The 10,223-nt window shown below is 39.8% G+C and overlaps 1 protein-coding gene and 1 long non-coding RNA gene across 3 annotated transcripts; one reads left to right on the forward strand and one right to left on the reverse strand.

The window, feature by feature from the left end:
• Positions 1–1,056: 1,056 nt before the first annotated feature.
• Positions 1,057–5,737, reverse strand: LOC125593044. Of its 2 annotated transcripts, XR_007328965.1 has the most exons (3): positions 2,230–5,737; positions 2,085–2,122; positions 1,057–1,714 (listed from the first exon to the last, which is right to left on the reverse strand). It is a non-coding gene; the product is annotated as an uncharacterized LOC125593044 (long non-coding RNA). The 2 variants fall into 2 exon arrangements; XR_007328966.1 differs by having other exon boundaries at positions 2,085–5,737.
• A 420-nt stretch (positions 5,738–6,157) lies between these two features.
• Positions 6,158–7,414, forward strand: LOC125592715. Its single transcript, XM_048768084.1, has 2 exons — positions 6,158–6,917; positions 7,185–7,414. The coding sequence occupies exons 1-2, from the start codon at positions 6,158–6,160 to the stop codon at positions 7,412–7,414; spliced, it is 990 nt and encodes a 329-aa protein (XP_048624041.1).
• The last annotated feature ends 2,809 nt before the right edge of the window (positions 7,415–10,223 follow it).

Here is a 10,223-nt window from a genome sequence, read left to right on the forward strand (position 1 = left end):
AATATAGCCATAGTAAAGTGGAAGTCATGGGATGTGACAATTAGAGCCAAATCTTGACCTTTTTCGCCTTGCACTCGCGTGCGCGTGAAGATAAAGAGAGTGGCGCATTTCTATGTAACAATTAGCTTACTATATTCACGTAACTGGAAACACAACATTTTTTGTAATTGATTACACGTTAGGCAACACTATACTATAATATATATGATGTAGTATTAGCACTGAAAAAGCTAAAGATACCACCAGCCTAGGTGCTTCTGGGGCGCGAAGGTGGACTCCAATGCAATAAGATAAACCTTATAGCAGTGGTGACCATAAAAGGCCTGAAAGTGTTTGACTGTACTGTATACGAGACATATATATGCTAACAAGACATATAAGGACAATAAGGGTGAAAATTTTAAGTATACTATATGTGATATAGTATAGTCCGCCGAGGTTGCTATGGGAAAACATTTTGTTGGAGAAGGCACAACAAGTGGTTCAAGTGGAGGCGACTATAGTGGGTACGTTTGTACACTAACCAACGGTGTATTCTAACATCTGCAACCTATACTATAAGTACAATAGTTTAGTATGTTATACATTGTGCAATTGACATGGGGTCAAATGTATAATGAAACTACTTAGTTCGCCAATACATGCAACAACCTACACTACAATACCGATGGGATAGTTTATTGGGATTTCTGCTATTGTCAGACACCAACGGTTTAATGCATCTACTAAGTTTGTCAATTTGATTAACATACTATACTATATTTACAAAGGTATAATATTTTTTGTCTGCATTTACCATTGACTAAACGTATAATGGACATACTAAGTTAGGGATGTACATGAGCAGCGTCGACAATTATTAGAATGTTAGTCTGTTGGGGTTAGTGCAAATGACTAGGTCTAATCGTATACGGAAACTTGTACTATATTACACTCAACTACTACACAAACCTACTAATGGCGGCCTACATTGTTGGCCTTGATATTTAACATGCACACACAACTTTAGAGTTGCATATCTAACTTGTAACTACACTGATTTTGAAGATTACAACGGGGCAAAACAAAAGGTTAACGTAACAATAGTAATGTATGCAACAAGATAACATGGACGATAGCGTATAAAATAGCATATCCCTCATCAATAAGGGAGTTGCTCTTAACGTTTGGTTACACAAATACAATAACATTAAAAGTTGAAACATAGTAGGTAAGTAAAACACATAAATATCACTCCACAGGAAATTGCTGGAGGTGGTCGGGGTTGAAGCACAAGAAAGCTTCTACTGCGTATGTCTGTGTTGTAGTGCCAAGATCGTCTTATGTTAGTTGGGCTGCATTGTTCAGGCTCCATTTCGCATTAAGTTCCATAAGGACATGCGTTGCAACACACAATAATCTTGTGGCGTGTAAACAATGGACGTGTTACAGTTAAAGCATTGGTACTGCAAGATATAACTATTCTATATATAAAAACCTAATAGAATGGTTACGTAACCGTTAACTGGTGTGCAAACATTAAGAAAACGTATGCGCCCCCATTAGCATTAGTTGTCTAAACTGTAATTCCGCTAAGGGCTCTTGTTGCGCATCTGACAATGCTGCTTTTACGACCTCAATCCAACACAAATTGAAGCAGTTGTTTATTCTTTTACGGCCTGTAGGTTCATAACCTTTCTGTAACAAGCGCTCTGGAAAACCAAACTCTTCCATCCTAGGAAGGAAGCAAAAAATATATCAGGTATATATATCACTAAACCCAGTGCCATCTGGGCAATGCAACTATCATATGGACTTCAAAATACGTTTATTAAAAATATATGATATACTATTTACACTCATGACATAGTCTACAACTTGAGGTATTCTACTCCAATGTCCGCGTGCCTACTTTACATTAGCCATGATACTACAGCGATACTATCTAACCATTAAATATAGTCAATTGTATTATTTCTGAGTTCCATATACTCTAGTACCAACGTGTCACAGTTCCTGAAGTTGTTATGTTTATAACCTCCAACTCAAACCACAACCCAGTTTCCAGACAACATATATAAACACCTACACAGTTGGGGACTAACCTTTCTCTTCCGCTTTTGTTCCCCGTTCCGACCCAGAACTGCAGTTTATGGGAGAGTTCCGATTTAACTTAGGTAAAACCCAATATTGTGGACGGCGAGAACCATAAACTATGATTTTGCCCTAGTAAATCAACCATGCATATACCTCGATTCCGGCCCCGTTTTCCACTGTCCAATCGTTGCTCCAGCCATTAATCACTACCGCCTCTATTAAACGATCTTCTAATTTCCTGTCACGCAATCGCTCTCCTTCTGCGTAACACCACCCGAACCCTTTTATCTTACACAGTTGCGATAAACTTCTTTGCTATCCAAGTCTCTCTTTTGTTGGGTTCATTTGTTTTCGAAACTGAGGGAAAATTGTTCAGTTTCCATTGTTTATCGAAAACAGAAGACGTTGTGGGGCCTACGTTTTCTCACGCGCACTTGATGGATATTTTGGGTATTATACATAAAATATACAAAATATCGTAGTCATCCACGGCTTATAGGTAAAAACTTATTTTACCGGTCTGCTATATGCATGAGCCCAAATTTCTCACATGAATATGGGTGAATTTGGCGGATATTCATAAGAAAGTGAAGAATGTAAAAAATAATCATGCTACAGTACGGACCCACAGAAGTGACAGGTTTTGGTCAAAATTCCCTGAAACGATCTCTGCCTAGCGCGTGCGCGTGAAGAAAGAGGAAGAAGTAAAAACCATGTGCGCAATTCTCCCTTATACCAAACATATAGATAGTATAGGATGTCATTTCAATACCATAACCACATGTAGTATTTGATTAAAAAACTTCGAGCTGGTATTGAAAGTGAGAGCACTAACATACTACAATTATAATAGTATATTCAGACATGAACGCAAAACTAAAACACTAAGACTCCAAGTAAGATAACCGTTAGCAACAACTCCACGAGTAATAGAAAGGGTAAATGAGGTGAAAAACGACGTAGTGTAGGTGGGGAAGGGGGTCAAAGTCTAAATTGGAGTGATAAAGACGTAAACAATATTATGTAAAGTAAGATTTTGTCAGAGTATTTTGTCATACGGCTTACCATACGCACCGGATGCCGTATATGTAAAATTCCTTAAGTTATGATACAGAAAGAGACCAGATGTTATAAAGACGGCCGAAAATATAATAGATTGAAATTGAAAATTTCCAATCATAAGTAGGTGTGGTCGTTCCATACTATCGGTGGTGTAGTTTAGTAACGTAAATAGAAGAAAAAGGCATTACATGTGTGAACATAAAAAGGTCTGCAGTAAAGGGCCACTAACCATAGGCGGAAGGCAAGAATGTCGTAGGTGTGGGATAACAAATAGTTGGTCACCTGCCAACGTTAAATGAATTAACGAGACCAGAATATAGCATGTACAGTGTAGTCGTAATATTGTGTCTACACATGTTGGTAATATGTGCGCCATGATGTAAAATGTTTTTTTTGTGTAATATAAATGAAGACCCCTACTCCCGTGAGGTGTAGGAGTAATAAAAGTGACATATCATTCCAATTGCATGGAATTACATACTAAATTTGCATACGATACTCACATAGGAAGGAAAAAGAAAGACAGTAAGAGGTCAACAGAGATAACCGTAACGAATAGGGAAAAATTAATAGGGGTTAATACGGTGAAATGCACGTCGCTGTTGGTGGGGACGTTGGTTGACCAAATAGGAGTCGTTCTAATTCAGAAACATATACTATACACCGTATAGTATAGTCAGATTAAGATGGCATGCACTGTTTCATACACAAGGGTGTTTACGTTGGTGGATGGACCATTGCAAAAAGACCACAAACCAAAAGGGAAAGTGAAAATGGTTGACTTGTGGGATAACTAATAGTTGGGCAACTTCGATACTTGAACAGATAAAACAAGACAAGACTATGACAAATATAGTATAGTCTCCATAAACCTTAAATCAAACAGGAATGTTAAGATGCAAATAATTCTCGCCACACGACTCCATCGCCACCTACTTGCTTTGCCTTTTTTTCCCATTCGTCATCCTCTGCCCACCTACGTTCGGGGTAGGCGGGGTCCCACAATTGAGACCTGTAACCAATGCAAAGTCCCCAATACCATATCGAATTGGTTCCCCTGCAAACAACCGCCACAGCTCATACAGTTTTCTAGTCACCAACTGCCGTGACAAAATCTGGTGGGCGAACATGATGAAAAATGTATGAGCCCCCATAAGCATTAGTTGTCTAAACTGAGATTCAGCCAACACCTACTGCTGAGAATCTGAAAGTGCTGCTTTTACAATCTCAATCCACCGCAAGTTGAAGCAGTTGTTAATTCTTTTCTGGCGCGTGGGTTCATACCCTGTGTAAAACAAACGTTCTGGCAAACTTAACTCTTCCATCCCAGCAAACGAAATAAATGTTATAAGGATCACAAAATGCATAACTCCCGTAGGACGTAAACAAATACATAGGCCTAACAGAAGGAATCCAATTTCAAAGAGTGAAAATGTTATTTCTTTATGTTATACTATACTACATAAACATATAGTAAGTATTAACTATTTCATAATATAGTGATGGTTAGATGATACAATGTAATCGTTTGTTTAGAAGACAACACACACACATGTACAACAACATTCACAAGGGTCTACTTCTATTTCACATCAAAAGGGATTTATCATATGCATTTGCAGACACCAATTGGAGCAAGGAGAAGACCCAAATAAATATTGCGTACCATGAGCCTATACTACTTAAGTTTATCAAATGGCCTATTAAAACGAGAACACCAGCAAGATTGAAAGTGTTCTTTGCTTAGCTTAGACTATACTACATAAAATTAATAATATTCAGTTGTTGGGTAAAAAAAACATTCAGATATCCGTAAAGATTAACATGAACATTTTTACGAAAAATAAATCTTCGAAAATATTTATTTTTACGAACAATCTTGCGGAGAAAACACGTTCACGAAACATCGGAGAAAGATCAAGGTCGCTACGTAGCGATTGGCCGGCGCACGAGCTGGTCGCTACGTAGCGACCGAACTCCAGCCAAGCTCGGTCGCTACGTAGTGATCGGGCACGAACACAGCCCGATCGCTACGTACCGACCGAACTATTCCAAAACGTCGATACGACACGAATCCATGCATTATCGTCTACTCTTTAATGCTATCTCCCGTAAGCCATGGCTAAACCATTATTTGTTTCTCATCACTTGAAGTTATCAGTCAAACTTTACGATAAAAACCGCGAGAAGTTCGTTTTTATCGAAGAAACCGTAAAAAACGTTTCGAGTCAAAGATGGCCCAAAGAGACCTAAAACGCAGCTCAAAGCCTATTTACGAATTCTTAACCAAAAACCCATAAGCCTTATGACGGTTTATGCTTGGTTCGTAAGGCAAGATAAATGTCAAGTTTCCGCGGAAAAAATGGGAAGTTTCAGAAGATAATCACGAAGGTCGGGAAACTAGGAATATCTCCATTTTTGAGCTATGACGGCTTAAGGGTAGAAGGGAAAAAGCTAAAATCGACTTTGGAGGAGTATATAAGGAGTCCTATGTGAGAAGGCGCGGGGAGACGCAATACGCAGCAAACTTAGCACTTAGAGCAATTTAAGCAATTTTCCGTTTTGTTATCCGAGCTGCGACTCAATTAGGTTTAGCAGCTTCAGGGTTTTAGAACTAGGAATCTCGCCGACAGCTCTCGTAGACCAGGCTCTTACCTTGTTGTAACGCTCAAACGCGAATTCGGAATAAGATCAACTTTGCTCTCTTTTCGATTTATTATCTTTTCTCGTCTTTATTTCGCGTTCTGATTGCTTGGCGTGTGGTATTAGCAGATATCCGGGACCTCTGGGAAAGTAGGAGACCTACTTTCCTTATTTAAACGGAAATCGACAGTGTGAATTTCGGTTCCCACAGTTTGGCACTAGAACGAGGGGGGTACGGATCAATCTAACTCGCAAAAGCCACTCAACGATCAGAAACGATATGCAAAACTCGATCTGCATGAACGTCATCTCATTTAAGGGGGGAGCAACGGTCGATCGGGCCAAACCTCGTAACGATCTCCTTGTTATTGAGTTAATGATTCATGACATCGATATCGCTAGGGTATTAATCGATACTGGAAGTTTAGTTGATATCATCTTCAAAGATACTCTCGAGAAGATGAAGATCAATCAGTCCGAAATCGTGGAAAATCCTAGCCCGCTAGTGGGTCTCTCCGGAGAAGCCACTATAGCGTTCGGATCAATTAATCTCGCGGTCAAAGCTGGGACCATGACAAAAGTCACAGAGTTTTTAGTCGTAGACCGCCCCGCGTCTTATAACGTTATCATGGGTACGCAATGGTTGAATTCCATGTGCGCGATCCCGTCAACATACCACCTTTGCCTCAAATTTCCAACTCCTAACGGAATCAAGGTAATATGGGGAAATCCGAGAGTAACGCGGGTATGTTTCACCGCAGAACTAAAACGAAAAAGGCCAGACCTCGAAACCATTCCTAGAAAAGTAGAGAAAACGGCCTCTGGCGAAAACACCCGAAATCGAGATTCGGCAGAACTCTTCTGGCAATCTCGTAAAATTGCGGCCGTGGAAGAAAAACGCAAACCAACCTTCAAACCCGTGGTGACGGTATGTCTCGACGAAGCATTCCCAGAACGGTGTGTCGAGGTCGGAGCCAACCTCCGCGAGCCTTTAAGGACAGAATTCATAACCTGTCTGAAAAAGAAACTTAATACTTTCGCGTGGGCCACAGAGGATATGCCAGGAAACGACATTAACATAACATGTCACGAACTGAACATCGATCCAACTTTCAAACCGGTCAAACAAAAAAGACGTAAGTTAGGACCCGAACGCGCTTCGGCAGTGAACGACGAGGTCGAAAAACTGCTTAAAGTCGGATCGATAACAGAAGTAAGATACCCAGACTGGCTCGCCAACCCTGTAGTAGTCAAAAAGAAAAACGGGAAGTGGCGAATCTGCGTGGACTTTACTGACCTTAACAAAGCATGTCCGAAGGATAGTTTTCCCTGACCGCACATTGACCGGCTAGTCGAAGCAACGGCGGGAAACGAGCTTTTATCCTTCATGGATGCCTTTTAAGGTTACAACCAAATTAGGATGAACTCTGAGGATCGCGAGAAAACTGCATTCATTACCGATCGCGGGACTTATTGCTATGAGGTGATGCCTTTCGGCCTCAAAAAGGCCGGCGCAACTTACCAACGACTCGTGAACCGGATGTTCTCCGATCAACTCGGTAAAACGATGGAGGTCTATATCGGCGACATGCTCGTCAAATCCCTCAAGGCAAAAGATCACGTGTCTCATTGATGATAGGAGTTTCAAGGCTCCTAATCAAATGTTGTAATATAAAAGATTGTCGAACCAATCCTAGGTGATTCTAAAACAAAGGGAATGCAAGTTCATGCTTAAGCTAAGTGCGATCCGGTTTTAAAGATGGTATGAACTAAGAACTAATAAGCTAATGCAATAAAGTATTGATCTTTCTTTCTCAATATGAAGCAAGAGGACTCATGGGGCTAGGCATTTGATCTCGGGAGATGTAGATCCAATCTAAGGGTGGCAAGGTATCAATCAAACACTTTCCTTATGCCTAGACACTAAGCTAAACAAGCTCTATCTCTAGATGAATGTTCTTTTGGTAAAGCAACTCAAGCATCTAATCTCTTAGGTTGAATGTTACTAAAGCAAACATGGAGAACAAGTCCAATAGCAATCTTAACTCATTTAGCAACTAATCTCTTAGGTAAAGCAAGCTAAAAGCATTGAAGAGTTGGTTCAGGCATTTCATCATACACCTTGTGGGCAGGAAATGCCTAGAGATCTATTTTAGTATGATCAAGACTAAAATAGCATTGAGAACCCTCAACAAGCAAGCAAACAAGTAAATCTAACTCTAAACACCCTAGATCTTCACTAATCACCCTAGCCCATGAATCCAAGATTAGTCTACTCACTAATAGACATGAATAACCCCAAAACCATGGATGATTCAAGGTTAAACATGATTAGAGAGCAAGATAATCAAGCAAAGATAAGAAATTATGATCAAGATTAGATATTTTTCCCAAATGTGGCTTTTGATTAGATAGAATACAAGATAAGATCCTAACTTTAGGATTACAAGAGTATTTATATGTCCTTGGTAAACCTAATGGTTTCCATTAAAAAGTCTGAAATGCCCTTGAAAACATTAAAATTCAACTAAGGTAAAGTCTCGACTCGGGTCAAGACAATCAGCACCAACCCGCGTCAACTCCCCCGCGTCGGACCTTCGACGACACTCATTCTTCGTGCGAGCGGGTAAGGGTTCCTGCGCTGCTTCACCCGCGTGACTCCTCAAACAAAACTCTTCGGCAACGCGGGTAGGGGAAGATGGGGATCACCCGCGTCGTCCTCCCCGCGTGAAGACGTCGATGATCCTTCCAGCTCGTGCGAGCGGGTAGTCGACCCCGCGTGGCTTCTTCGAGTTGGTCTTTCGGTGATGCGGGCAAGTGGACTCGGGGTGCTGCCCCGCGTGGCTCGCCTTATGATTGAACAATCTCCATTCTTCATCTCTTTTTGGATCACAATGCTTCTAAACACCTCTGATTACTCCATAGGACACTCCATTACCTGATTAAGACATATGAATGCAATATGGATCCTAAAGATGCTAAACTTCTAATCTATATGATCATTATGTACAAAATGGAAGCTTAAAACAATGCAAATATGCAAGATATCAACTACCCCAAACTTGTTCTTTACTTGTCCTCAAGTGACTTTGCAAGAACTCATAAGGGAAAGAGGTTTGAAGGTGGAAACTCATAGCCAAAAGTAACACTTCCTAACACTCAACTTAACATCCTAAAACATAGCAAATAGCAGGAGCAACTCTCTTATTATACTCTATCTTCTCTAGGCCTATCAATACTCCTTATGCCTCTACACAAGCTGCAATACTCATCAACCAACAAGTTCTTTAAACTAGCTCTCACATTGATTCACACACACACACACATGGTGAGTTCTCACAAATGGGCACATGATCTCAATCATTTGGCTAGGTAGGTATGGTCTAATATGAATGAAGAGAAGGGTTCAAATGTTATCATTTCAAGGTGGTTATCACTCAAAAACAAGGAGCTTGATCATTATGCAAAATTTGTCTAAGATTAGAAGCAACTCATGCATACATAGATTCATTCTCATCATTCTACCCCCTTTTGTTATAAGTGCTCACAAGTTCTACCATTTTTATCATTATCTCAAAATCAAAATAAACCCCTCACATCACTCACCCAATGAACAACTCTCTTTTTCTTTTGACTCAACTACTAGAGACTTTAAATCACTTTTTACATGCTTTAACTCTTTCTCATTTCCTTCCCCACCTTCTCTTTGATTCTTTTTTTTTTATATGGGGGAAGGTTCTTTGTTACATAATCTAGAGCTTTATACTTTTCCTTTTTGTCCCTAGAGTTTTTTTTTTCTATTTATACTCTTTTGCTCATCTCTCTCATCTTTCTCACTCCCCAACCCAAGATATTAAAATTTAGAACACACAAACCCCTATCACCATCCCCAAATGCTAACTCATTGTGCTAGCAAGAGATGAGAATAAATCTATGTCGCCTCCAATACTCTCAAGATTTTGCACATGACAAGCTATCAAAAGAGGCCTCACTCATGCAATTCAATGTTTGGTCTCAAAGAATGGTTAAGGTTTTAGGGTAAGGAGTGTCATTTGGGTTAACAAAGATATGTATAAAGGAATAAGATAACCCAAATGTGTATGAGATCCATGATCAAGTATGCAAATGCCCATATGCAAGAGAGATTAAGTTCATTCAAGCCAAGTTCAGATTGGAGCTGATCTTAAGAACAATGCTAACATCAAGCAAGCAAACAAGTTTCAAGAAGAGTTTTCAAGGGTCGAAGCGTGCAAGGCTTTCAAGAGATGCTTAAGCTACTTGATATGTTTAACTAGGGTGTCATTTTGAGTTCTAGACATGTGTTCTTTACAATTTTTCTCCCTATGCATGAATGCAATCTAAATGCTTCTAGACTCAATCCTAAAGATGAAAATGATGCAACTAAATGCTTCTTTTTTTGTGATTTTCAAAAAATTTCAATT

The sequence above is a fragment of the Brassica napus genome, chromosome C9 (genome assembly GCF_020379485.1).
Source record: "Brassica napus cultivar Da-Ae chromosome C9, Da-Ae, whole genome shotgun sequence".
Classification (NCBI taxonomy): domain Eukaryota; kingdom Viridiplantae; phylum Streptophyta; class Magnoliopsida; order Brassicales; family Brassicaceae; genus Brassica; species Brassica napus.

Excerpts from the sequence above, each read along its gene's own strand:
- LOC125592715 (XM_048768084.1), top strand. The coding sequence starts at position 6,158 with ATGATTCATGACATCGATATCGCTAGGGTATTAATCGATACTGGAAGT. Across the intron at positions 6,918-7,184 it reads ACCGGTCAAACAAAAAAGAC|GTTACAACCAAATTAGGATG; the intron begins GTAAGTTAGGAC and ends ATGCCTTTTAAG.